The sequence below is a fragment of the Zosterops lateralis genome (assembly GCF_965231275.1).
Source record: "Zosterops lateralis genome assembly, chromosome: 3".
NCBI classification, from domain to species: Eukaryota; Metazoa; Chordata; class Aves; order Passeriformes; family Zosteropidae; genus Zosterops; species Zosterops lateralis.
Window position 1 is genome coordinate 44349647 of NC_139764.1, and position 25027 is coordinate 44374673.

At 39.4% G+C, this 25027-nt stretch overlaps 1 protein-coding gene across 3 annotated transcripts; it reads left to right on the forward strand.

Moving 5' to 3' along the window:
* The first annotated feature begins 2874 nt into the window (after positions 1-2874).
* Positions 2875-23254, forward strand: EDARADD (EDAR associated via death domain). 3 transcript variants are annotated; one of them, XM_083856983.1, is made up of 7 exons: positions 2875-3096; positions 5831-6032; positions 10577-10635; positions 11865-11904; positions 14816-14904; positions 17854-17899; positions 20377-23254. In XM_083856983.1, the coding sequence occupies exons 3-7, from the start codon at positions 10633-10635 to the stop codon at positions 20751-20753; spliced, it is 555 nt and encodes a 184-aa protein (XP_083713109.1). In that variant the 5' UTR covers positions 2875-3096; positions 5831-6032; positions 10577-10632; the 3' UTR covers positions 20754-23254. The 3 variants fall into 3 exon arrangements, with proteins under 3 accessions (XP_083713109.1, XP_083713108.1, XP_083713107.1); XM_083856982.1 differs by lacking the exons at positions 2875-3096; positions 5831-6032 and adding an exon at positions 6238-6315; XM_083856981.1 differs by lacking the exons at positions 2875-3096; positions 5831-6032 and adding an exon at positions 6266-6315 and having other exon boundaries at positions 10574-10635.
* Positions 23255-25027: the final 1773 nt, after the last annotated feature.

Sequence of the window (25027 nt, forward strand, 5' to 3'; positions counted from 1 at the left end):
TGGAAGGGACCCGCAAAGATCATCAAAGTCCAGCTCCCGGCGCTGCACAGCACCGTCCCCAAGAGTACCAGCAGTGCCCGAGAGTGTTGTCCAAACGCTCCCTGAGCTCCGCCAGGCCCGGTGCCGTGACCACCTCCCTGGGGAGCCTGTTCAGTGCCAGACCGCTCTCTGGGTGAAGAACATTTTTCTAATATCCCACCTAAACCTCCCCTGACTCAGGTTCAGGCCATTCCCTCAGGTCCTGTCCCTGGTCTGAGAGTGAAGAGATTGATATCCGCTCCTCCACTTCCCTTTGTGAGGATGTTGAGAACCACAATGAGGCCTCCCCTCACCCTCCTCTTCCATAGACTGAAGAAACCAGTTATGTCTCAGCCTATCTCCCTATAACCCCAGTCTGAACCTGGTCCAATTCCCACAGCCCAGTCCAGACCCGTATAAACCAGTTTGGCCCACCATACCCCAGTGCAGTGCAGGGTAACCCAGGGGCTGTGCTGCCCCAGCACCGAGCGGGTGAGCTGGGCAGGGCCACAGTTGGCTCAGAACCAATTTTTTGCTCCCAACAGTTAAATGTTCATCCGTAATTAATTTTCAGAATTGCAAAAAGTCATGTTTCTGTGAAAAAACTTGAGTGCTACACTGATTTAATGTGCAAGGCTGCTGAAATTAGGATTTCATTTTCACTTCAGATGCTAAAGAGAATACCCCTTTGCTGGAGTGTGGAGACAAGCTTTGCATCTAGGGTAACTACGGTCAGAGAGCTTAAACGTTTTAAGACTGACCTTTGTTATTTACTTACAAATTAATTCAAATTAGCTTTCCAGTACATTTGTCCCTAAGGGGCCAGCATGTCACAGATTTTTGCATTGCTGAAAACGTGTCAAAGGGATGGTGTCTAGGAGTTACAGAGACCATAAGATGAAGTAGGCAGTAGTTTGGTTCCAGAGAGATGATGTAAATGCTCCTTTCTTTCCTCTCTGGAGTACAGGCAGTACAACATAATTTGGGAACAGATGACTAAATGAGAACCTAGTCTACTTCCAGCATCAGTGGAGCAGTACATTAGCTAGATATTCGAGAAGAAATTAGCAGAACAGCTATTGTTAATGTTTACATTGCCAGAGTTTGTTCTCAGTATCAGTACTCCATACTTTATCACAAGTGGTTTGTACTTCTCACAAAGAAACTGTTTCTGTTCAGCAGATTAACGTGAATTCATTGTATTTGTTTACATTTTGTACCTTTGAATCTGGAAAAAAGTTTCCATCATGAGTATTTAGAAAAGCCCTAAAACCTTGGAAGAATCAAGCACTGTCACAGACTTGGGCTACATAAAAGACTCTAAAAGTTAGAAGTAAACTGACATATTTTTAAGTCATAGTGTTTATTTAATTTTCAGTTCAGATCACTCTAGGTTAGCTACAGAGGGTACTTTATTTCTTCACCTCTAAAATGCATGTATCAGAAGTCAGTTGTGGTTTAGCTTTTTACTGCCATATTAGAAGGATAAGGAATTGGCTGTAAAAATATATAATGGATAATTTTAAGAGGCAATAAAAGAAATATTCCTTTTATATATAAGTATTATCTAAGATAGCAGAGCTGAATGTAGCTTAACACAGTTTTCTAAACTCTAGGGTATTTTCAATCTTATTTTATGGTTTAGTGTCAATTTAAATCTCTGAATGCTACTTTACTTGTATAAAAATATCTAAAATACTCCAAACATAAAAAACCTAATAGAGGATCTCTGTGCGAAATCAGTTTCAGGAACGATCTGCAATCTTATGATTGCAATCAAAACCCAACAGCATGTTACAAAGTTGTGTCTACTAAGCCTCTTTCTTTAAAAGAGAAATTTGCCACGATGTTATGAAATTTTAGCAAGGGCTGAGGACAAGCCCTTCCTGGGAAGAGGGATAATCACAGTTTACAGGTTGCTGGGGTCATGAAGAGTCTGGCCTATATATTTAATTTTTCAGTGTGGTTGTCATAGGAACAAACATCACCCGTGATTTCATAATATGCCCTGCTGTTACACATGTTGACAGTTTCATTTACAAGCACTCATGTTTTCTTTGTATGTGCAAGCAAAGAAACCTCGAACACAGGAATTAAAAACAGTATTCTGTATTAAATAAGAATTAAGTAAAGCACATCAGAGTCACCTCTTCCTCATGATCTGTGTGTGATGTTCTCTAGCATAGGCACAGGCCTGGGTGCACCAGAGAGAGACAGTCTTTGAGTGAATGCAGCAAATCTGCAATTACCAAACTTGCCTCTGGCCTGAAACTGATCAAGTCCTGCAAGTTTTATTGTATTACCTCCACTGGTGCTTTTTAGCCAGCTCTTATTTGCCAGAATTGAGCTTATAAACTCTGGCTGTAGACAGAAATAATGATCTATGGGCATCAACTGTGTAAAAATGGATCTTAGAGATTATTATGGACTGATTTAAGTGAACATACATGGTAAAACAGGGTGGCTCCACATTTCCCATTAGGAGAAACTTGATAAAAATCCCACCTGTTAAGTTCATTAACTGGATTTCAGTAATCTGAAATGTGGATTTTTATTTTGAAACTTTTTGCCCTTGAAACTTTTGCCTTTATTTATTTTTCCACATTAACTTTTGAGTGAGTCCTTCCTAAACTTAGGAGAGTAAACCAGAGGAATCAATATGTCACAAACTTCTGTTTAAGTCTGGCAAACAGCAGCAGTGGGAGGGCAGTACCTGTTGAGCAATGGAACATCTCGTGGCAGTCTAGATTTAAATGATAGAGCAAAGCACAGCTGTGGGTAAGAACTTTCAGTAAACCACCTGATGGAAGTACAGAAAGCCGCCAAGTACCAGGGCACATGAGCTCTGTGGTCTGTCAGGCCTCCTGCCATGAAGAGCTTGTACACCCTCAGGCCTGTTCTGTCCTGCTGTCATTAGGCCTGACACAAGTTATGTTTCCTTGCAAGTCATGCCACACTGACATCTTGTTCCCACCTACTGATGTCTGCCTTAAAAACCACAGCCTATGCCCAAGTCTGCGGCAATGGGTGCAAGTATCTTCTGAAAAGCACCAATGGATGTCTGAGGTTAGCACAGGAGTGTCACCTGTAAATGGCAAAACAATATGTCAAATTCTGTATAGTGGTAAAAAAGGTAAATTATTAATAAGAAAATACAGCAATATTTTCATAGTGACTATGAGGACAAAAAGCAAGAAAGGTAGAATGCAGTAAAAAATAAAGAATAGCAAACTACAGGGAGGAAGCACATTTTTTAGGAAGTTTTTGTAGGTGATGGAAAACTAACTACAAATCTTTGGTGCACCTGTATTCTCATTTCCATGTTACAGCTGGATGTTAACAAAGTGCATTGTGTAGTCTATAACAGCATGGCTGAGTGATGAGTAGAAGTCATCTATAGAATATTGACATTCCTGTAGAACCAATACTTTTTAAAGAAGGATTAGCAACACAGGAATGAGCTATTATCTCTGCCAAACGTCTGAGCATGGTGGGTGTGATGAAAATACATAATCTTGTTTAAAAAAAACACCTGAGATTTGTGCACTTGCTCTTTCACTGTGCATGCTTATCTGCCAGCAAATCTGACCATGAGGTATAGATCTCCTCTGAATTGTACATTTACGGAAACAAGCAGCCAGGGAGGGGGACTGTGCTGGTGTCCCTGCAGAGGCATAAGCTCAGCCTGAAATCCATCCTATTAGGCTCAGTTTCAACATGTCAATCCAGAGGAAGCAAGGGTTCACTGTTTCTGTGGTGTGTGTTTGACTTGGACACAGCACAGCTCCTGCAGTGGTGGGAACATTTCCACATCATGCAGTCCTGTCAGGCAAACAAATTATCCACAGGCTTACATAAGATGGTCTAGGTATGTGTCATTTCTTACATTTTCTCCATATAGTGCTGTTTCTGTCAATTAAATGTCAAAATCGTGACGTTCCTCTAAAATAACTGTAAAAGAGCAGACCAATATCATTATTGGCAAAGAAAGTAGTTTTAACTTTTTAGGTACTGGTTAATTATTCCTACTCCAAAGCAGTCTCAGAATTTGCAAGAACTTTTCTAGCAGCAGTCTGAAGCTGCTGACAATTAAAAACTATTGATAGGATACTGGGAGAGAAAATGCAGAGAGGTTTCTTCCTAAATCTCCTGAAATACAGGAGGGGTGGAGCGTTTATGTTGACATAGAGGTATTTTACTCAATGTGAACTTCCTTAAGTGAAGATGTTTGAAATGTGGAAAGCAAACAGATGAGGAAGGGTAAACAAGGTTGCCATGTGATTCTGGCAGGCCCACAGTTGCCATGACTGTTGGCAACCTGTGTCGAGGCATGGGGAATATTACTGATCCCCTGTGTCATTGTAGCATTTGTGATCTGGAACCAAAGCTCTCTATTTCCATGTGGAAAAGCTACAGAGGATCAAATTGTTTGAAAAAAAATTGGGGTTTTTTTTGTTTGTTTTTTCATGGAGGGCGGGAGGGTTGTGTGTGTGTGGTTGGTTTTGTTTTTCTTTTTGTTGTGGGGATATAGAAGTTATATTTTTCTGGAGAGGAATGTATTGTCCATGGTTTTATCTGCAGTCTTGTGCTTAGAAGATGGAAGCCCCTTGAGACTGTGTTAATTGTTATTTCAAACAACAAATTCTCCAGCTGTATATTACCAGATAGTTTGTACATCTTTGAGAAAAGCCTCAGTCCTCATCAAATATGGCTGGGTTTTTTGATGGGGTCAAGAGGAAAGGAGTGAGAGGAGATCTGCATAGATTTGATTTGTGAAGACTATTTGAAATTACTAATTCTGCATTTGAGTGGAAATTTACAAAATTCTGAACTCTTCCCGTTATGAGCAGTTATGCTGAATTTAGTAGCTTATAGGGTTACAGCAAGATAAGATACAGACAGTACTTAGGTTTAGAAATTTCATGAGAAAAATAATTCAGCATTCTATGGAATGCCATTGCTTAAAGTTATCTTAGTCTGGACTTATCTTTTATGATATGGCTGTATTTAGTTTTGACAAAATAATTGCTGGCTTACTGCACTGGTCAGTTAGCTAAGTAACAAGGATTTTGACAACACTCATTACAGAATGATACAAGAACAGGCATGCAACAATCACTGAAAAAGATCAATATTACTGAAGTTAGCTAAAAACCAAATAACAGGTGTGGTGGTGCATACCCACCCCATCCCTTCCTAGGCTGCAGTGTGAGAAATGCTTGTTTGTGACACCGGATGACAGCTACTGTCATCAATTTAAATTGTGGAAATAACAGCAATTTCATCTTTATCATTTTTTTTAAAAATTATTATCATTTGTAACATGCACAAGAAATGAAAAGTAATCCATGGGAAAACACTCCATATTAATGCCTAATGGACCAAAGGCTACTTTTAGTTATGCCAGTGTAAGCCAGTTGGCTAAACTGGAGCTCTCGCAGTGTAACAGAACAGAATCTGTCTGTAAATTTGCCTCTTTAATAAATGAGTCAGGTGGCTCACGAAAGTGATCTTTATAATAATAGCAAATTCAGTTATGCCGGCTTCTTTTGCTTGTATTGTACACTAAGTAGCAATACATAATATTTCTTATTTAGAGAGTGATTTCATGCACAGACCCCGTTTAAGAAGCCTGTGCTACTTTAGGCCGAAACAATAAGTGAGAGAATTTGCCTGAGATGACAGTGGGGTTCCAAAGCAATTGCATCCAAAGATTTGACTTCATCATGGTATCTGATGCGCCCGTAGCCTTAGAGGACGAAGTTTAAATATCTGTGAGAATCCAGTGCAGTTTAGGATTGTTCCTCTGCAGTACTTGCGTTTGTAAACTCTGTCCGTTCACCTTGAGCCACCTGCGGATGCACCTTAAACCTACTGGGGACCGCCTTTCCCTGCCGGAGGGCAGTGACTGATTTGGGCGCCTAAATGTCCGCAAGAACAGGAGAGCGAGCCCTTGATTTCACAGTGCTGAGGTAGCTCACTTGTAGGTCCGAACTAGCACTGTTTGACGAGCGGTAGGTGCACCCCGTGTCCGTCCGTGGTCTCAGCGAAACACCCAGGGGAACACCTCCCGCATGGAGGATTTAACCCGACGTATCCGCTGGGCAATGCGGGTTCCAGCGGCCGCGCTCTCTCCGCCCTGCGCGGGCCCGACCTGCCGTGGCGCCCGGCCCGTACCTGCGCGGGGCGGTGCAGGAAGGGGGCGGCGCGGCGGGGCGGCGGTTCCGGGCACGTCGTGTTCCTCACCCCGGGCCCCGCCGCTCCCCATGGCCGCTCCGCGGGACGCGCTGCCCCCAGGTGAGATGGGCGGGCGGGCCGGGGTGCCCCCAGGTGAGGGGGTGAGGGGCGGCGGCCGCTGCCGGAGCCCCCGGAGCTGCGGGACAGGCGATGCGCGGGGCGCGGTGCCCGTCCCGGGCCGGGCAGAGCCGGGGCCGCGGCTCCTGCGAGCCAGGTGAGGAGCGCAGCCCCGGCCCGGCTGAAAAGAGGCTTTAAGTTGCTCCCTTCCCCCTCCGCAAGCACCAGTTAAGTGTGGTAATAATTTATCGTGTGCTCTGCCGATGTGCTGTAGTGTAACTTGTCTTGTCAAGCCTGCTCCCGTATTTAGCGTGCGAGTTAGTTTGCGCTAGCTAACAGCGTGTTCAAAATACCTTTTAAAAAAACATTTTCTTAGAAGCCCAGATCTCAGGGGCTACGAAGTCCACACGCATTAACTTACATAGTAAATGGTAATGGTGCAAATGACTTTTAAGCACCTCACCTGTGGTGTGCCAGCATCGCAGATTTTTCCATACCTATCTGCTCAGACAGGGAACAAGTTTTGAGCAGTTAACAGTAAACAAAAATGCACAGATGCTGGTGGACTTGGGCTTTTCAGGGTACTGAATATTCTAGTGTAATTTGCCATATCTTCTCCTCCTATTGAAATCTGAATTCATGTGCCTTTAGTCAAAGCAACATTTTTTATTTGGGTTTAATCAAAGAGTTCATCTCTATGAGCAAACACAGAGAGTGATTACTTGTTTAAGTTGTACTAAGTTAAACTATTAATGTGTATGCCCAGCCTTGGTGTGAAAAAGGTCTCATGTGCGTGGTTAAACTGTGTAACTACAGCCGACCTTAGGTGCTTCACTCAGCTAGTGGTGGTGTCAGGACTGCGTTGCAGAGAAAAACTGTAACAGAGGGGAATGCTGTCTCTGCTGCTTGGTCCTTTGTGAACCCTGTCCTGCTTCATGGTCAAAATGCCAAGGTCTCCAAAACTCACTTTGAGACTTCCTTCCAATGCAAGAATGAAAAGCAGAAAAACTGTTCACACTGGTAAGTGCAGAGCATTGCATCCCCGTTATAGTAGCAGTATTGCTACTGGAACAGAGAGTAACAGAGAGAAAAGGGGCATTGGTGCAAGTCTGCTGCTCTTCTTGCAGACTGGTCGTACTGGATGGGCCCTGGCAGAGCTGTGGCAGCTGCTGAGCAGTGTGCAGGTGCTGTGTGGCAGAAATGAACCTCAGGAGCAACCACTGAACCTGATTTATGTCTGTCTGAATCAATGTGCACATGCTGATTTATGTCCATCTGAGTCAGCTCACTTGTGGCTCCCTGCAGAAGTGTGGGGAAGCAAATGTGGTTCAGTGTCTGTATCCTGTCGGGGTGAGTACAGTGGTAGTGATTTTGTGAGGGATCCCAGGTAATGTTGTTATGAAGCTGTCTGTCAAAGTAACCATGAAATCAGACCGCCAGTCAGATGATAGTTCTGTTGGTAGTTCTCAGTTCCTGTTGGCCTTTCAGCATGCAAAACTGTGGATGGTTTACATCTGAGATAAACACAGAACTTTCCTCTCTACTGCTTTGTGCACCTGTGTCCTGCTCCATGACATGAGCTGTGGAATGTTGGGTAAGATGCATGATGGAAAGAGAGAAAGGACATTTGAATTGCCTTATTCACAGTAAAATACTAGGTCCATGGTTTTCAGATTATCTGCTTACTATGAGTGGTCAATAAGACCCTGGTGAATCATCTGCCGCCCAATATGTGGAGTCTTTAATCTTAGGTGCAAATATTCATGCACATATGTGCCACTTATAAAAAAAACGAAGACTTGGTAGTGCTCTGCAACCTAAACAAAACCAACTATTCTTCTTACTGTTCTTCATGAAGAACTATTAAATAAAGGGAAGCAATTGAAGTGTAGGACATAAAATGCAATTTTAAAATACTTTCCAGGATGGATGTTAAGCAAGAAAGATGCAGATTCCCATGATGGTGTTTATGTGTGAGACCTAGAAAGCAGGAGTGAGAGGTACACCCTTGTACCCCATCATCTCTTGGCCAATTCCTTGTTTCAAATGCCTGTATTCTCTGAGCTTCTCCAGTTTTTTCAGTGCTTCCCTCTGGATTGTGGAAAGTAAGTTATCAGTGTCAGAAGTACCTTGGTGATGTCATGGAGGTGTAACAGAGAATAGGGGACAGAGCCCTTACCATAGCTACAGCAGCCAGTGAGGTTCACCAGGGCATGGGCATTCTGTAGGGTCTGCCTTCATCTGCCTGAAGGCTCCTCTTACATGGGAAAAATAAAGTTCTGAGGGTTGTTTTGTTTGTTTGCTTTTTTTGTTTTGTTACTGCCCTTTTTATTTCTTTTTTTTTTTTTTCTTTTTTTTTTTTTACTTCATCTAAGAATCTGTAAGGGGGAGCTGAAAGGCCTCCAGAATAAACCAACAATAAGGTGCATGCTTTGCCACTAGCTTTAAGTGGAAAAACAGTGATACTAGGGATGCCTGGGATGACCTTCATCCCTAGAGCCTTTCTTTGGCTCCCAGTGTCTCCTTGTTTTTCATCTTTCCTTTACTGGGTGAACTTCTCTTTGCCCAGTTCCTCTGCAGCTTTCCACTGTAGTTCCCACAGGAGCCTCTTATTTTTGGCCCTACCCTCAAGCAGTGTCTTATGCCAGTTTATTGTATTTTCCCATGTCTCAGTGACTCTTAATCTCTCTGCATTTGAGAGTTTGTGCTGACTATTGCTATCAGGACAGGCTTTATCCAGAACATTTTGTTAATACCGTGTTTCTGGAGTAGGGATTTCATATTTACCAAAAAATACGTGTGACAAGAACATGGAGGTTTAGTTTGTTTGTTTTCCTCTTCTGCCTATAGCTTCCTAATTTGCAATGTGAACAATGCTCAACTGTGATTTCATAGGCCCCGGCCTTTTTTAAACATTCAGTGTGCAAAGACTCTGCTCAGCCTTTGTCATCTCCCCCTCTGATAATGTGCCACCTGCCTGGACAATGCCTGTGGATTTCCTGGGGGCTCTACCACCGAGAAAGGCTTGACTTGGATTCTCAGGGACACCAAAGAACTGCTGCTGGTGGGGCTGCCTCACAGAAGCAGGAGGGAGTACAGCTCTGTCCTGCTGCTGCCACCTTTTTTATTTTTGGTTTATTGTGCTGCCTTGCATTGGTTAGTGCTGCAGCTTGTTCTGTTGTATTGTAGGAGTGGGTCCCCAAATAAGCAACTGTGCTAAATTTGAGCTGGTTGGAATAGTGTCTTTGTAACTTCTGTTCTGTTTTGGGCCTCAGTGTTTGTAATGTGTGCTATGTAGTTAATTTCTGTGACTCTGTTCTGAATCTACTGGTTTTTATATTCCAAAGAAAGTAATCACCAAATGCTGATTACAATCATGTCTTACTAGTTGTAGCTGAAAACTTAATGTGTACTTGCAATAAGTGGCTTTCAGAGTAAGAGTGACAAGAATGAAGATCTTAACCACATAATTTAAAATGTTTTTCAATTTTTGAAAACATTTATACTTATCAGTATAGAAGAAGAGATTTCTGAAAAATATGGCAGAATGATGTTAAATTACAGGAGTAGTTTTGTGAATCCAAACTTCTGTATGAGATTTGTTTCAGACTCTCTGTGCACTTGTGGTCAGGATTCCACTAGTATTTGTCAATTTAGCCATTAATGCAGAAGGGTTAACATTTCATGATTCACCTGCAGGTGCTTTGAAGATTTATTTTTTGATTGTCTTGATATTAATATAGTTGAATTTTATGGTTCTGTTTTACACAGATAATTAATATTTTGCTCAAATATTTTTAAATTAGTATTTTCGATTTTCTATTGTAATCTGGTGTTTGTTATAGTATTCATTTTTGTTGTAGTGGGTATGTTCATTTCCTGTTTGAATTATTTCTTTGAGGGAAAAATTGAATGCTGTCAGTAGGAGAACAGAACTTAGCTTTTAGAAAATTTACAGAATTTTTATTATCTATTGCTGACGTGTTTTGTGATTTTTTTTTCCACTTAAAATAGTTTAGGATTTTAATTGAAGTCTGTCTTTTGTTAGGTTAGGGTTGGGTGTCCTTATCACATGCAGTTTCTCATCTCTGTGCTAGTAGTTCTGACATTTTCCAGTTTGTCATGTTTTCTTGTGGAAATAAGACATAATGCATGTAATGGCTGCCTAGTTGTGTTTTATCTTGGTGAGACAAAGAAGCAAAATATGAATTGGCAGAAATATTTTGATGATGATGCAGTGATAAAGCTTTCTTTTTTCCAGCAGATCATGCAGCAAAAGAGCCAGTGGAGGATACGGATCCAAGCACTATTTCCTTAACAATGGTTTGTGTTTCTGGTCTAGTGCAGCTGAAATCATTATTGCTTTCTATGCTTATGTAATGCCACAGGGAAAAAAAAGCATTCAAGGATGCTAACTCAAACTATGAGTGTATATACAAGATTTTGCTTATCTGTCTGACTGCACAAACAAACTTTAATTTACTAACCTGTGCAGTCAGAGTGTACATAAGAAATACCAAGAGATGCATCAGCTGAATGGGGTAGTATTAACAGTGGAGCTGTCCATGGAATAACCTCCAAAGCCTTGGCCTTGCCATCTCTTGAATTTAAAAAAGCCCCAGCAACGGAGAAAAATTGGTGCTGATGTTCTTCTGTCTACACAGTTTGGATGGATAAAAAACCCTACCTAGGGCTTAAAATTTCAACAGTACTAAGCGATCATGACTTCCTGTAGCTGATTTGAATCAGGAAAGGCAGGATGCAAGAGCAGTGCCTTAGGCAGGCCCGGCTGAGCCTGGGGAGGGACCAGACCGTGCTCTCTGGTGCTTGCTGCCACACGAGCCCGCTTGTGTCGGAATCTCAAACATCCCCGCCTCCTGCCCAGGTGGGAGGAGAAGTAATATGAAATTCTATTAAAACTTTCTAAAATGTCGCTTTCTATAAAGCCACACCATGTAAGGATGAGGGCCATAGGGAAGGAAGTAAATTTTGGATATAATAATATGTTAGGTCATGCCCAGGAATCAGTAGCTGTCTCCTTAAACTTAGTGATAATAGTTTCTTATTTCATCTTAATCAGCTATGTAAATTTAGAGCAGCAGGGGAAAATATTTCTTTTTCTTTCAATGCAGTAATATTTTATTAAAGGTTTAATCTGCTAAAAGAGAGTTGGCAGTCATGTCTGTTCCTCCTGGCATGCTTTATGTTTTCAAGATTATCTTGCTACTTCAGTACAAAATTTCTTTCTAAACTCTGCTTTTTCATGAAAAAGGCTTTAAAAATACTGTAGCAAAGCAGCAATCTCGATTGCTTCTTCATGTGCTAATCAGTAGTGTTAGTAACATCTCAGTTCCCACAAAAGTGTTGCTGTATCTGATGGTGAACAGATCACCTAGTAGCAACTTGAGAGATACAACTATAATTAAGCACTTACAAAAGTACATAAAAAAGTATATAAACACTCTTTCCCCAGCACAATTACACTCAAAAAAAAAAAAAAAAAAAAAAAAAAAAAAAAAAAAAAATCTGTGTTTCTTGTCTTTTTGTGACAGACTGAAAAATATCCTGTCCAAGACACAGGAGTACCTAAAGGTAAGTAATGTGAATTCTATCTATTCAGATGCCAATGATCTGGGTTGCTATCTGCAATAACACCAGTGGTGTTACCCAACAAATTGGAATACTCATACTTTTTGCTAGATATTTATGTTTTAAATGTATTGCCCTCTTTATTTTTAAGGTCAGTTTGGTGTGTATATCTAACTTTTGAAATTTCCTTCCCAAGTTTAGCTTTGATCTAAAAGTTACTCTAAAACTATCACCAGAAGACCTGGGTTCTCAATCAGAAAGGAAAATACAGTGGTGCCACTGAAAGACAGGGTTCAGACAACAGATGGTAGAGACATCATAATGTTAGATGGTGACTTTGAAGGGACTACCAGTGCCTCACGTTGTTAGAAATACAATCAAGAAATACCTTTCAGGTCTTTTGCCTCTGACTGCATTCCCAGCCTCATAACCAGTCAACTCTTCCTGCCATTTTTTACCTTCAGCAGGTGTTAATACCATCTACTGGGGAACTACTATTAGATCCACTCTGCACAAATTCCTGCCTTTCCTTGCTGAAAATAGAGTCAGGAAATGCAGGTTCTGAAGAAAAATACCTGGATTACACAGTGTGAATATCCTTCTTACATTTCCTTGACATGTGGGGTGGGTTTTTTGTTGTCATCCCAGGCTTTGCCATTGATTTTGGCCAAGGAATGCACTGGCAGGGGCTTGGTTGAGGAGCACTCTGCAGGTGGTGTGTTCTCCATCCTGTGTTGGACAGCAGGTCTGCAGTGGGACAGACAGAGGAAACTAGGCTAGTCACAATGGAAACTTCTGCTGAGGAGTGGGAGCAGTATACAACTGGGGTTAAAGAAAAGTTGGAGATTGTTCTGGGGCTTGAGAAAGCCAGAGAGAGGAAATGAGCACTCTTCAGAAGTGCTGCTCAGCAGGGAAGGATCATGTGGGATGGAGACTATTTGAAGTCATAAACTGGTTTCTGTTTATTTGCAGGCAGGTGGTTTGGTCCTTCAAAATTGTTTATTAGCACCAAAGCAATTCCACTGAAATATTTTTTTCCATGTCCTGTTTTTTATTTCACCTGTGACATTAGATCCTCCTCAGAATTAATTAGATAAATTCATAAGTTTCAATTTATCAGGGTTGTTTGAAATCCAAAATTGCATATTCTAAATGCACCTAATTTTAAAAGGAAAGCTAAGACATAAATAGAAAGGTCAGCACTTTCTGTAAAGAGGAAGTGCACTTGGTTTATATTTAATTTTCTTACTAAGTGTAAGAAGATGTAATTACTAATATAGCTTGACATTTCCCCTTTGAAGTTGAATGTGATGCAAATACCTCTTAGTATTCTGTTCATTCTATGAATCTAATTCTTTCTCTGAGAATGGCTTTTCACAGTTATTTCTATAAAAATACAAACTTAGAAGTATGAGTCTGTCAACTAAAAATTGTAACAGATGTGCCAATCTGATTCTGTATAACACACAATTATGTTTGTTTCAGATTTAATGTTTGAACTGACAATACATTGGTGAGAGGAGCTGTCTGTTGCTTTTATTGGTTAATTAATTAATGGGCCATTTTGGAGCCATAACGTACTAAAGTTCTTGGCACCCGTTTTTAATTATGAAATAAAATGGAGTTGAGGGAACTTTTTATCTTGTAGAGGTCACCTTAATGTTTATCATGATTTGATAATAATTATATTTCCACTCAAATATAGAACAAATTTCACACATATTATTTCTACAGTTTTGATGCCCATGCCCTGCATTTTTAGGCAGACTTTTTCTTTTGGGTTTTTTTTTGTCTCTGGATCTACATTCATAAAGAATAATGATGATCCTCTACTAAACATTGACATTACTGGGAATGAAATATCTTTCAACAGTCTTACAAAACCAGAAAAAAAGGAGAATAATGGCTTTTGGTTTTCTTTTTCTTGGAAGGACAAATTCTTTGATTCAGATTAATTTCTTGAGTGAGTTAGGAAAAATACTGCTTTTTTCTGTTATGTCATGATTCATAAAGATAATAGTGGTTCTTCAATGAGATTTTGCCACTAAACAAACAACAAATGGAAACATATCAGCACTACAAATGTGGTCATCCCATGGAGAGTTTTTGTGTGTAAAAACATGTAGCATGTAACCCTTTTAAAGCTTGTGTCGATGGTTGGTCAGCACCTGACTCAGGGGAATTATGCAAATAGTTTGATGAAGAGGACCTTACTAATCATGCAGAGTGAAATTTGTCCATTTGCACAAGGTTCACAAAGGGTTTATGTATCCTTTGTATTCCATTTTGAGGAACAAAGTGATGCTTGAAAGGTTAATAGAGTTTGTGCTGTACTATGGAATGTTGTGCTTTTCAGTGGACTCCCAGGGCTGTTGATAAACACACTTTGAAATGGATTATTTCAGTGCTTCAGCAAATTCCTGGGTAGTAGAAATCGGTAGGATGAGTCTAGTTCACAAAGGGGCAGAAGAAAAGATAAATATTTATGCAGTACTTATTTTAACTGTCATTCTAAGTATGATTAGAAAAGCAAAACAAAAATTAGAGTGACTTGTGACATCTTCAGCCTACGTGGTTGTATTAGTTCAGTTAATATTCTGTAGTCAGCTTTCTGGAAGAACAACATGACTCTTGCTTTAAAAATAGTGTGATGTTTGTTTAGAAAACAACTGCTACTCTAATATCTAATCCCTGCAAGGATTATATTTCTTCTCACAGTCATGCTCTGCGTGATTGTTACAGACTCTGCTGATTTAACATTTTTGGCTTTCAATTTAGCAATTCCCAGTGTTTGATCATGGTATGGAGTTAAATTTTATATGTTAGACACCTACACCATAATTTATGTTTGATAGTCTTATTAATTAAATTTCTGTGTGAGTGGAAGACCAGTGTTTCCCACTCTTTGCCTTAGATGAGGAATACCTAACAGATCAAGTTACTTTGGAAATTGCATCTGTGAACATCAAGACCCTTACGTCAGATTCTGGCCTGATCCAACAGGTAAGAAAAATGATACTTGAACGTGAACTAAGTTACTGCTGTTAATTGTGTTAACAAATAAGTATATTTTCAGACTGTATCTGCAGAGCACAAAATTATTCAGTAAAACAGACCAGAAATTTGCTTTCTTTTCAAGAGTTCAGTGAAGGGAGCTTTCGTGGAGAAGAGAAAAAAAAAAAAAAAAAAAAAAAAAAAAGATTATTTTATCATTAACATATACTTTTTAGTTTAAATAGGTTTTGATCAATGTATAGATGTTCTGAAGAAGAGCCAGCAAAGAGTTAAAGCTTTGTCATGCATGCTGTCCCTCTGGTGAAAATAAAGCCAGGCAGAGAAGAAGTGAGGAAGTAAGGAATCCTAGATTTTGCCCGTAGGGAGGCATTCTATTGTTTTGCTTTGATTTTGGGACACTGCTCTTCCCATAGTTGAAACACTGTCCATTTTTTGTGAAATGTTACATTGCCATAGGATGGGCAATGAGTGACCCCCATGCTCCATGGTTATCATCTTTCAAGTGGATGTTATTTGCTGAATTTCAAATTGATTCTCTTTGGGTTGAGCAGAAAACTTGGAGAAGAGAAATGAATGAGCATTTTCCAGCAAGATGAAGAATTAAAAGGAGTTCCTAATGCCAGAGTCCCAGCTGAATTCCATCAGAAACAAACATGAGTTTGGTATGCATTTCACAGATGATGGAGGTAACTGTTCCTTGCCATCATCATGAAGAGAGCATTTATTGGCAGCTTAGAATTACTGTAAAGATAATTCAGTGTATTAGGGTGGTAATGGTTCCACAGAGCTGGAAAACTTTCTACTTACCTTCAGACTGTACGTAAGTTTATGGCTTTGATTAGACCTACAGAGGATGACTGGATCTTCATTGTGGGCAAAAAGTATTCTTGCTTAATGCCTTCATTTCCCTGGCAATAACACTACATTGTCTTACTGCAACTACATTACAAGAAAATGATCTTAAATAAACCTGAGTGCATGTGACTTGATAAATTGGATAATGTCTGATCAGTAAAAATATGAATTTTGAAAAGAGATGTATGGCACAGGTAAGTATCACTGCTTTTCTTTGTACTTTTTGCAGTACTACCCACTCTTATATTTTATGCCTCATGAGGCATGTATAATGGCATAAGGACACTTCAGCATTGGCTTTCACAGTAAGGTTTGAACATTAATGAATTGATAAAGTCTGGGAAATGAAGGTCAGGACAGCAGTTAAGTGAACAGTATCTGGGTTTTTTGGTTGGTGGTGGTGGTATGTTGGGTTTTTTTTTTTTTTTTTTTTTTTTTTTTTTTTTTTTGTTTGTTTGTTTGTTTGTTTGTTTGTTTTGTTTTGTTTTGTTTTTGTTTTTGTGGCTTTTGGCTCAGTTTGATTTGTTTTTTTGGTTTTTGGGGTTTTTTTATTTGCTTATTTGTTTCTTGTGAAGTAGATATCTGGGGAGGCTGAGCTGTCCTGGGAACTTCCTCATTGTCCCCAATGAGTTCCCCTTCTGGGAATTTGCTCCTTGAGGCTCAGTAATAACATTCTGCCTTTTTCAGGAATTTATGGGAGTGGAGACAATTACTATAATCAGGAACTTCAGATTTAATATATTTTTTTTTTAACTTTGGATGCTCACATGTTGCCATGAAGGCCAAGTTTACGTTTGAAAAGTGCTGTCCAGATAAAGCTGTCATGGTAGAAAAGTAAACTACTAGAAGATAATGGCAGGGCTTATTCAGTTGCAATTGGCATGTGCAGTGTTAGATCTCTCTTGAGCAGACAGCAGACATTTTGATGTTGCATGTGTGGTCCTGCAGTTTTCAGAGAGTAAAGAAATACTGAAAACAGTATGCAAATTTTTCCTTTCTTAACAAAGTCTGTAAATATTTTGGAGAGAGTTCATCTTCTTTATAATTAGATTGTGAATGTATGCAAGTTCACCACAGCAACTGCAACTGCCTGTATTCTATTTTTAGTGGATTTCTTAGTAAAGAAGGTGTAGCAGGTAGGACTAGAGTATCTTATTACATTATATTGTTACCCATATATTGACTTCTGTTTGTGTGCACAACCTGCAAAATTAAGCAGCCTGCTGTTACAGTTTCAGAAGAATGACACAGTACAAAAAGATCAACCATACTTCATTGCAGCTATCTAAGGGGAAAATCCCCTTCTACTTTCATCTTTAAATCCTCAACAGAAGAAAGCTATTTCACCTGGCTCCACACCTGCATAGTTAAAGTAAGGGCAGCTGCAGTTTCCCTGCAGTTCTACAGTCAAGGAGCTGTCCTTCCAGTTTGTAGAGGTTGCTAAGTAGTAGAATTTAAATGTTACAATGTGTGTTACAGTCTCAGGCTGCTAAATAATTTCATTATGTTTAATTAGCAGACAAAACATCATGGAGGGAATGTTAACTTCAAACAGGAGGAGGGTTAGATGTGAGCTGCAAAAATGTTCACATCCACCTGTTGTCTAAAAAAGCTTCCCATGTACGTAAAGAAGTTTGTAAAAAAAATTTCTCCACTTCGCCTAGATCAACAAAACAGTCCCTTACTGCTGTTTGTTACAGGCAAAATTCTTGTTTTTCTCATTGCAAAACATTTAAAAATCTTTTTAATCAAACCATATGATTTGTTAAATAACTTTTGGGTGTTTAAGAGAGAGTTACTTAAAAGATGTAATGCTACAGCGTATCATTAATAAAAATGCTGTTGTTCAGTGCATACAACTAATAGAGCAGTTTTATGAGCCAAAGCATGGAAATGCTGCCTGAAAAGGCTGCAGATTGTTAGCAGTTCCACAAAACTATATGTATATTCTCTGTCTGACTTTACAAGTAGCTTGGGATTCTTTTAAGTAATGTCCTACTGGTTGTAAATTAGTCAAATACTTATTCTGGTGTTCAATTACATTGTTTTATTGTGACTTTATATTTGTTTTCTGCTTTGTAGCCAGAAGACAAAGACACACAAAACCATACTGATGAATCACTTTCAGGTAATATGTCAGTTTTATTGTTCTCCATATTTTATTCCTAGGTTTTATTAGAAAGTGCTTTTTAAAAAACTGCTGTTAGTCATAACAAATAACTGCCTGGATAATTAGTGCTTATGGAGCTCATTTAATTACCAATGTCATTTACAGCTTCCCCTTTGTTCTAAGAGGATGGTGATCAATAATGCAGACCATACAAAATACGCAAGCTGGGCTTTCCAAATACATTTAGTACCTCTGCCTTTGGAAGTGATGTGTAAATAGCTGTCAGGAGAGAGCAGAAGCTGGCAGTAGGCTGTGAGTGCTTATCCCATCCCTGTGTGAGTTCTGCTGGAGAGGGGTGTGTGTGTATGCTGTACAGTTCTCTTAGTCTAACAGTAAGAAACTGAGAGTTCCTATCAGTAAAAAAGCTTTTCCTATCAGGTAGTATTAGGGTCATGCAATTAGCTGGGTAGTGCTTGTCAGTGTCTAACAGAGGGGCACCTTAGAAAAGCAGGATTCTTTATGATGTTTTTGATAGTCTTCCAGATGGTATAGCACAAGAAGCAGGTTGGTTTAGTTTTGTTTACTTATATCTGTGCCCTTTTACAGACGTGTTTTCTTTACTCCTTCTTCTCTGTTGCTATTGGAGGACAAAACTTGCCCTGGCAACTGTGCCAGAGTAAATAAGATGAAATTCAGATAGAGTGCTCTCCTGCCCTCTAAGCTCAGCCAGAAATTTGATTGGATTATATTTATTTTGCCTTGTTTGTGTAAGTAAAGGTTGGTATGAATGAAGCAAGAAAGTTTTGTCTCACTTCAGCAAGAATTAATGGTGCACAGGAAGAACAGAAGAGTTAACACACATATTGCTGTAGAGAACAGCTGCAAGGCCTGTGGAATACCTGTGAGCTAAGGTGTCACCAGAACATGTTTCCCTTGAACAGGGAATCTAAGCATTTGTATGAATTACGTGTCTTCAGCAGTGTTATTGCTGCACGTCTTAACTTGTTGAAAAGTTCATAAGTTGTCCTTGGCCTGCTAAAAGAGCAATCTGGTGAGCAGTGTTACAAAACTAACAATAGCCTGTTCTTACTTTAAAAATAAAATACAACGTGCATGCAGACATTATATTCTGGAATTTTCACACAATCTCACCATAATTACTGAAAATAAATAATTGATGTTAAAAAAAGGAGCCACAAAATCCCACAAACAAACAGCCTGTTGTCCTTATGAGTAGGTGGCACTAAATACCAGATTTGTCCTTTGCCAGAGATACAGTTCAGGCCTCTGATACAGCACTTGTAAATTGTGTGTCACTGTTTTCTATTGTTTTTAATTAATTTTCTATTGTTTTTAATTAATCATTTGATTAAAATCAGCCCCTTTTTCAAAGAATTTTGTCTGAACTAGGACTAGCTACTTCCCTATTTCAAGTTGTACAATGTGGCTGGAGCACAGAAACTTTAGGAAAAGCCTCTAGGCTTGTGTCCATTATCTACTATTTGGAGATACCAGATTCTCCCTGCTTTCAAAAAGGAGCAGGAGAGTTAAGGTCATATCTGCAGCTAGAATACTCAGACCATGTCCTGCACCATTGCAGTGTTAAAGGTCTTGGTATTAGAGTTTGACTACAGGTATGACTCAAACTGGTTTCTACATGGTTTAAGGGGTATTAATATATAGTATAGTCTGATAGCACCACATTGTTCCCAGGTTTGGGAGAGGTACTATGGTGTGTAGGAGATTTCTAAATGGCAGTTTTCACTGCAATTTGATGCAGATTTCTGAGCATACCAGCACCTCTTTCCAGCAACTTGGTATTTTAGTTTTTCTCACACATGGAGGAGTATGGATTTTATTCCTTTTCATGATGTATATTTAAAATAGGCTTTATTGGTAAAACAGGAACAGTTTTTATTGCAAGAGGCTTTACAAAGGAAAGGAACATACCGACTTTTTCACTGTGTTGAAATACTAGATGTTAGTTGCGTTTGGATCTGTCAGCAGAGACTCTCCTGGTGCATGTATCTCATGCTGTTATGAAGACAGCAGCTCAGAAATGCAAAACCTTTTCCTTCATTCTACAACACAGGTACACAAGATGCATGGAATGCATGCATAATCCTGTTGGTGATGTAAGCAGGCGTTGTGGCAGATTCAAGGAAGCAACATTGTTCCAAAAACAGAAAAGGGGACTATCCTAGCTCACGCACTGCATTGAATCACGTCTTTTCTGTAAAAGTATAAATATGGTACTTTCAAAATTACTGTCTTTCAATTAAAGCCACTTTTGATTAGAGTGTAGTGAAGAGAGACACTTTAGAAAGTTAATTTCACAAGCTCTTCATGAGGAGAGGCATTGCATATCACTGTTCTGACTTTTTCAGAAGCAATTCAGAGCAACTCCTCAAGCCTTTATGCTTTTAACTTTTTGTTCCTGGTGATACCACAGCAGTAAAGCCTAATTTCTTCCCATGTAATGGTTTTCACTGCAGATCTCAAGAAAGCCTGCAAGGAAAATGTCACCTGCTCCTTGTGCTTATTCCGTGCGCCGACCATCAGTGACATGCTCAATGATGAGGACTTGTTGTACACAGTGAGGCTAAAGCTGGATCCCTGCCATCCAACAGTGAAAAACTGGAGAAATTTAGCAAGCAAGTGGGGGATGACTTATGATGAATTATGTTTCCTTGAACAAAAGCCCCAAAGTCCCACCTTGGAGTTCTTGCTACGGAATAGTGACCGGACTGTGGAGCAGCTGATTGATCTCTGTAAATTTTATAAGAGAATTGATGTTGTGAAAGTGCTGCTGAAATGGGTGGAGGAGGAATGGCCCAAGAGAGGGAACAGAACTTACCAGAATGACTTCTAGGTCAAAGAAAGTTGTTAGTCTGTACATGTTAAATGCTAGCTACCACTAATACATTGGAGGTTTCCCTTGCAAGAGAGAGAAAAGTCTGTGCTGTGGGTTTGTATACTGTGTATGATTTATCTACTGTATACACAAATGTAAGCTTTATGCCCTCAGGGTTGCAAAGATAACCTTCCAAAAGGGGATGGAATAATCCAGGTTGTGTTCTTGAGTCTGCAAATACCTTCAATTTCTTTGCTGCTGTTCACAGCCTTCCAAAAAAGAAAAGAAATGAAAAGGCCACTTGTTTTACTGCAGCAGTTGTGAACCATATCAGTTGTGTGCTGTTGCTATTGGGAAAGCCACAGTTAGAAGGCAAGTCTCTTGGCCTTACTGGTAGCCCTTCCACAATTTTGTATGTTTTACCTAGTACAAGATAAGGTGGAATCTTCTTCTTCCTTTTTAGTTGTTTTTTAAGCTTTGTGACACTGTTTTTTGGCACAGGAATGAACACCTCAGTGTTCCAGCTGCAATTTGGATCTGAATGTTACATTTAACTGAATATTCAACATCACATTTGAGCAAATTAAGTCTCTTTTATGAGCAAGAGTAGGCATTAAACAATAACAGATGGTAAACAAAGTAATTACTCACATGCTACTACATCATAGGCCATATATTTACTCTAAGAAGAAACCATGCAATTCAGAGAGACTTGTCAACCCATAACCTTTAGGGGCCAAAAGAACCAATTAAAAGGCTCTATGCTTAAAATTACTTTCCAAAGGTTTAAAGACAGTGTACACTCTTGAGTGCACGTATCAGATCCCTCTCACTTTGCAGTGTGAGAGGATGGCGCCACAGGGTATTGTTAGTATTGACTGTAACTTCCCTTTTCACAGGCTGTGGTTTTTTTCTTTACAGTCCTGTGGGTTGGCCTTACTTTCTGTCCCACACCAAGGCAATTGCAGTCTTGTGTGAATCTAGCACTATATATTGGTTAAAGCCACTCTAATGGAAAATGAACAGCCGAATTCACCTACAGCCCAGGTGGATGGTTATTAAAGCACTTACAGTGGTTTAGACTGATGTTTTTCTAAAGGATTTTGATACTTCGAATTACACTGTTTACATTTTAAATGTTTCAGAATTGGCCTTTTTCCTACCATTTTTCTGACATCTCAGGCAATGTAGTATGTACATAGGTGTATATGCAAAGCACTGGTCAAGATGTGGGGCAAAACTAGAATAGGGTGCAGGTTGATACACAGTTTACTTTTTGTGAATAGAAATAATAAGAATTAGTAGCAAAGCTGAGGGAAGTCTAATGCTGTATGCTGAGTTTCTTACTGTAAGAGATTGAAAAGGCACCTCTAGTAATACTTTACTATAGATACTGAGTGATATGGTTACAGAGGAGCTAGAAGTAAAGACTAACATTTTCAATGTCAGGCACTTAAAATTAACTTTATTTTAGTGACATCGATAAGCTGAAAATCTTTTTTCAGGGTAAAGAAATTGACCTAAATTTGAGGTTTGAATTTTTAATTTTTTTAGAAAAGACTGGAATTTGTAATGAATTTTTTTAACAATTCCTCAAAAAAGCTGCTACTCTTTCAAACTCTAGTTTTTTAGCTGTATTTTGAGGAGGAAATTTTACTGCTCTGTCTTGTTGAGGCTGCAGTTCAAGTGTTTAATGGTTCTCTTCTAAGAGTGGGGATTTCCCAACAGATGTCTGTCAGCTTGTAACTTTTGCAAATAATCTTCTGTGTTGAGTTTGATGCTCTAAATTCAGCTTTGGGGACTATTGCTGTGGCTGGGCTGCCTGCTGCCTTCAGTTCCTACAGAGACATCCACTGCCAATGTCAAATAGCCCATAATGCAGCTTGTCCAGCCTAATTCCCATACCTTGGGCTGACTGCATGTATGGTTTAGGATGATATGTCTGTATGCACACATAACATACCCTCCCATAACATACCACAGTTATGGTAATATCTGTATGGTGTTATAACATGCTGTGCTTTGGTAGATCCAGACCAGCTGGAATCCTCACCCAAGAATCAGAATGGGAATATGAAATGATGCAGCAGCCTTCCTGAATCAACATGTTAAACTGAAATCTACCCCTTTGCCTGATTTCTGGGTAAAACTTGTAAAATTTGTCTTGTGAAGATGAGTTTGATCTCTTGGAGCTCTTCAAAAGTCAATGTCAGATGCAAGAGTTCATGTTGGATGGAAATAAAGCTGCTTCTGGGAGTTCATAGGTGGATTCTGTATAAATTCAGCTCTGAAGTTTGAAAATGTTAGCCTTAAACTTCACCACACACTGGATTATTCATTACTATACTTGAAATACTTTTTTTTCCTCCTTGTATGGCATAAATGGAGATGTATACACTCTTTTTTTTGTTTGTTTTATATCTGTTTACAAGATACTGGTTCTAAGTGTTCAGTTTATTCTTATGTCTTCTGTTATAATGTGTACTATTTTTAGAAGAAATATAGTTGTCAATGTTTGACTTCATTGTATTTGTTTTCATTACACCTAGAAAACAGCTGTTTTCCTTAGCACCAGTCACCTTGGAATTACTGAACTATCAATTACTTGTTCTGTGTAAAAAATACCTTATATATGAAATTCATGATGCCTTAAAGCACTTACGTTTGCAACACATACTGCTGTTGAAGAAAGGAAGATGCATTTTTTAATCTTTTTCATATGAAAAATGATTTAATTTTGATAAGATGACAAACAAAACTATTCATTTAGAAACTTGTAGCTGAGTTACTGACTAAGAGAGGTGTGAAACCTGTATGGGGTGAACTTTCCTGAATTAATAAGCAATCTGATATTGGACACTAAAAAGGCTCTACTAGGCTATCAGTTTTGTTCCATAATATCCTTCTTGTATTCCTGTATAACACCTGCTCTTCCTTCAGGGATTTCCAGTTTTTTGCCTGCTGGCTCTGTGCCTGCAGGATGATCAGTGGCCTTTGCCACCCATTGTAGCTTCTATGAAGCTGGCCAAATCACTGTATTATTTCATTCTTGCAAGCTTATCTAAGATATAATGAGCTTAATAACTGTTCTTCAATGACAAAGTTATGGTGCTGTGCTCCAGGAGAACCTAGTTTTCCTGTGCAGACAACTATGGGGTATCCTCAGCAAAATGGTGACAGGGTCCAGTTGTGCAGAGGGGAAATGGGCTACTGAATAACTGAATCAATATGATTTCAACAGAAGCCATTTATTGTTTGCATTACATGCCAGACACAGATCCTAGGTGTACTGTCCACGTGGGCACGCATTTCTGGGTTTGCTAAGGTGTTGCTTCATGAGGCAGGCACACATCCTTCAGGACATCCAGTTGGTCAAGTGTCCATCTTCACCTTGTGCTTCTCCTATTTAGGGTTTACATTTTTTGCAGACATTTTCTCAGGCTCTCCTCTTATTTTTGATCTCGTTGTTTTCTCAGTAACCTTGATGAATTCCCGAGAGCTCTAACAACAAAACTGCAGGTGCTTTGATAATATTACTCAAACCAGTTTGGCTGGTGCATTAAAATGGCCTGTTGTACAGATACATTGCTACACAGTTGCCTTACTCTCTGCATGCACTTCCCTTGCATCTGTGGAGAGGAATGCAGAATAGGTTTGGGACTGTCCTTTGGAATCTACCATAAAGGATAGGGGTAGTCAATATGGTCCCAGATGCTACAAATAACTTGTACAGAAACTGTAAACCGAAGGTTCTTCCTGAACCAGTACTGAAAAATGGAGAACTGCAGCTTGGCCTGGGCAGTGCTTTGTGTAAGACGCTGCATATTTTTTGCTGTCTCAAAAGGCCTCCCACAGTTCTAAGTCAAGCTGTTAGCAAGAGGAAAGAAATGTAAATTCTGCCTTATGGTTCTTTAAGCTAGGGTGGCACTCTTGACTTGTGGCCAGACATAGCTGGAAATTATTTGTCAGACAGAATTATTTAAACAAGGTCAAAGAAAGTGCATGGCATTTATAATAACTTAAAGAGCAGCCTACTTGTGTAATTTTTGCTGCAGATCATGTTCTTCTGTCCATGAAGGCAAAGCAATTAATTATTCATAACTACTTTCAATATATCTTGTCAATTTTAAATTTGGGGTCACTTTTGGACAGAAGGTCAGAGCACCATTAAAATGAGGATGTGAGCTTGTTTCAACAGAAAAGTGCATCTCCTAGTCCCTGAGTTCAGCTAGTCTTGATTCCATGGCTATGGTTAGTTGGCCTTAAGTGGATGGGGAAGGTATGGATCTACT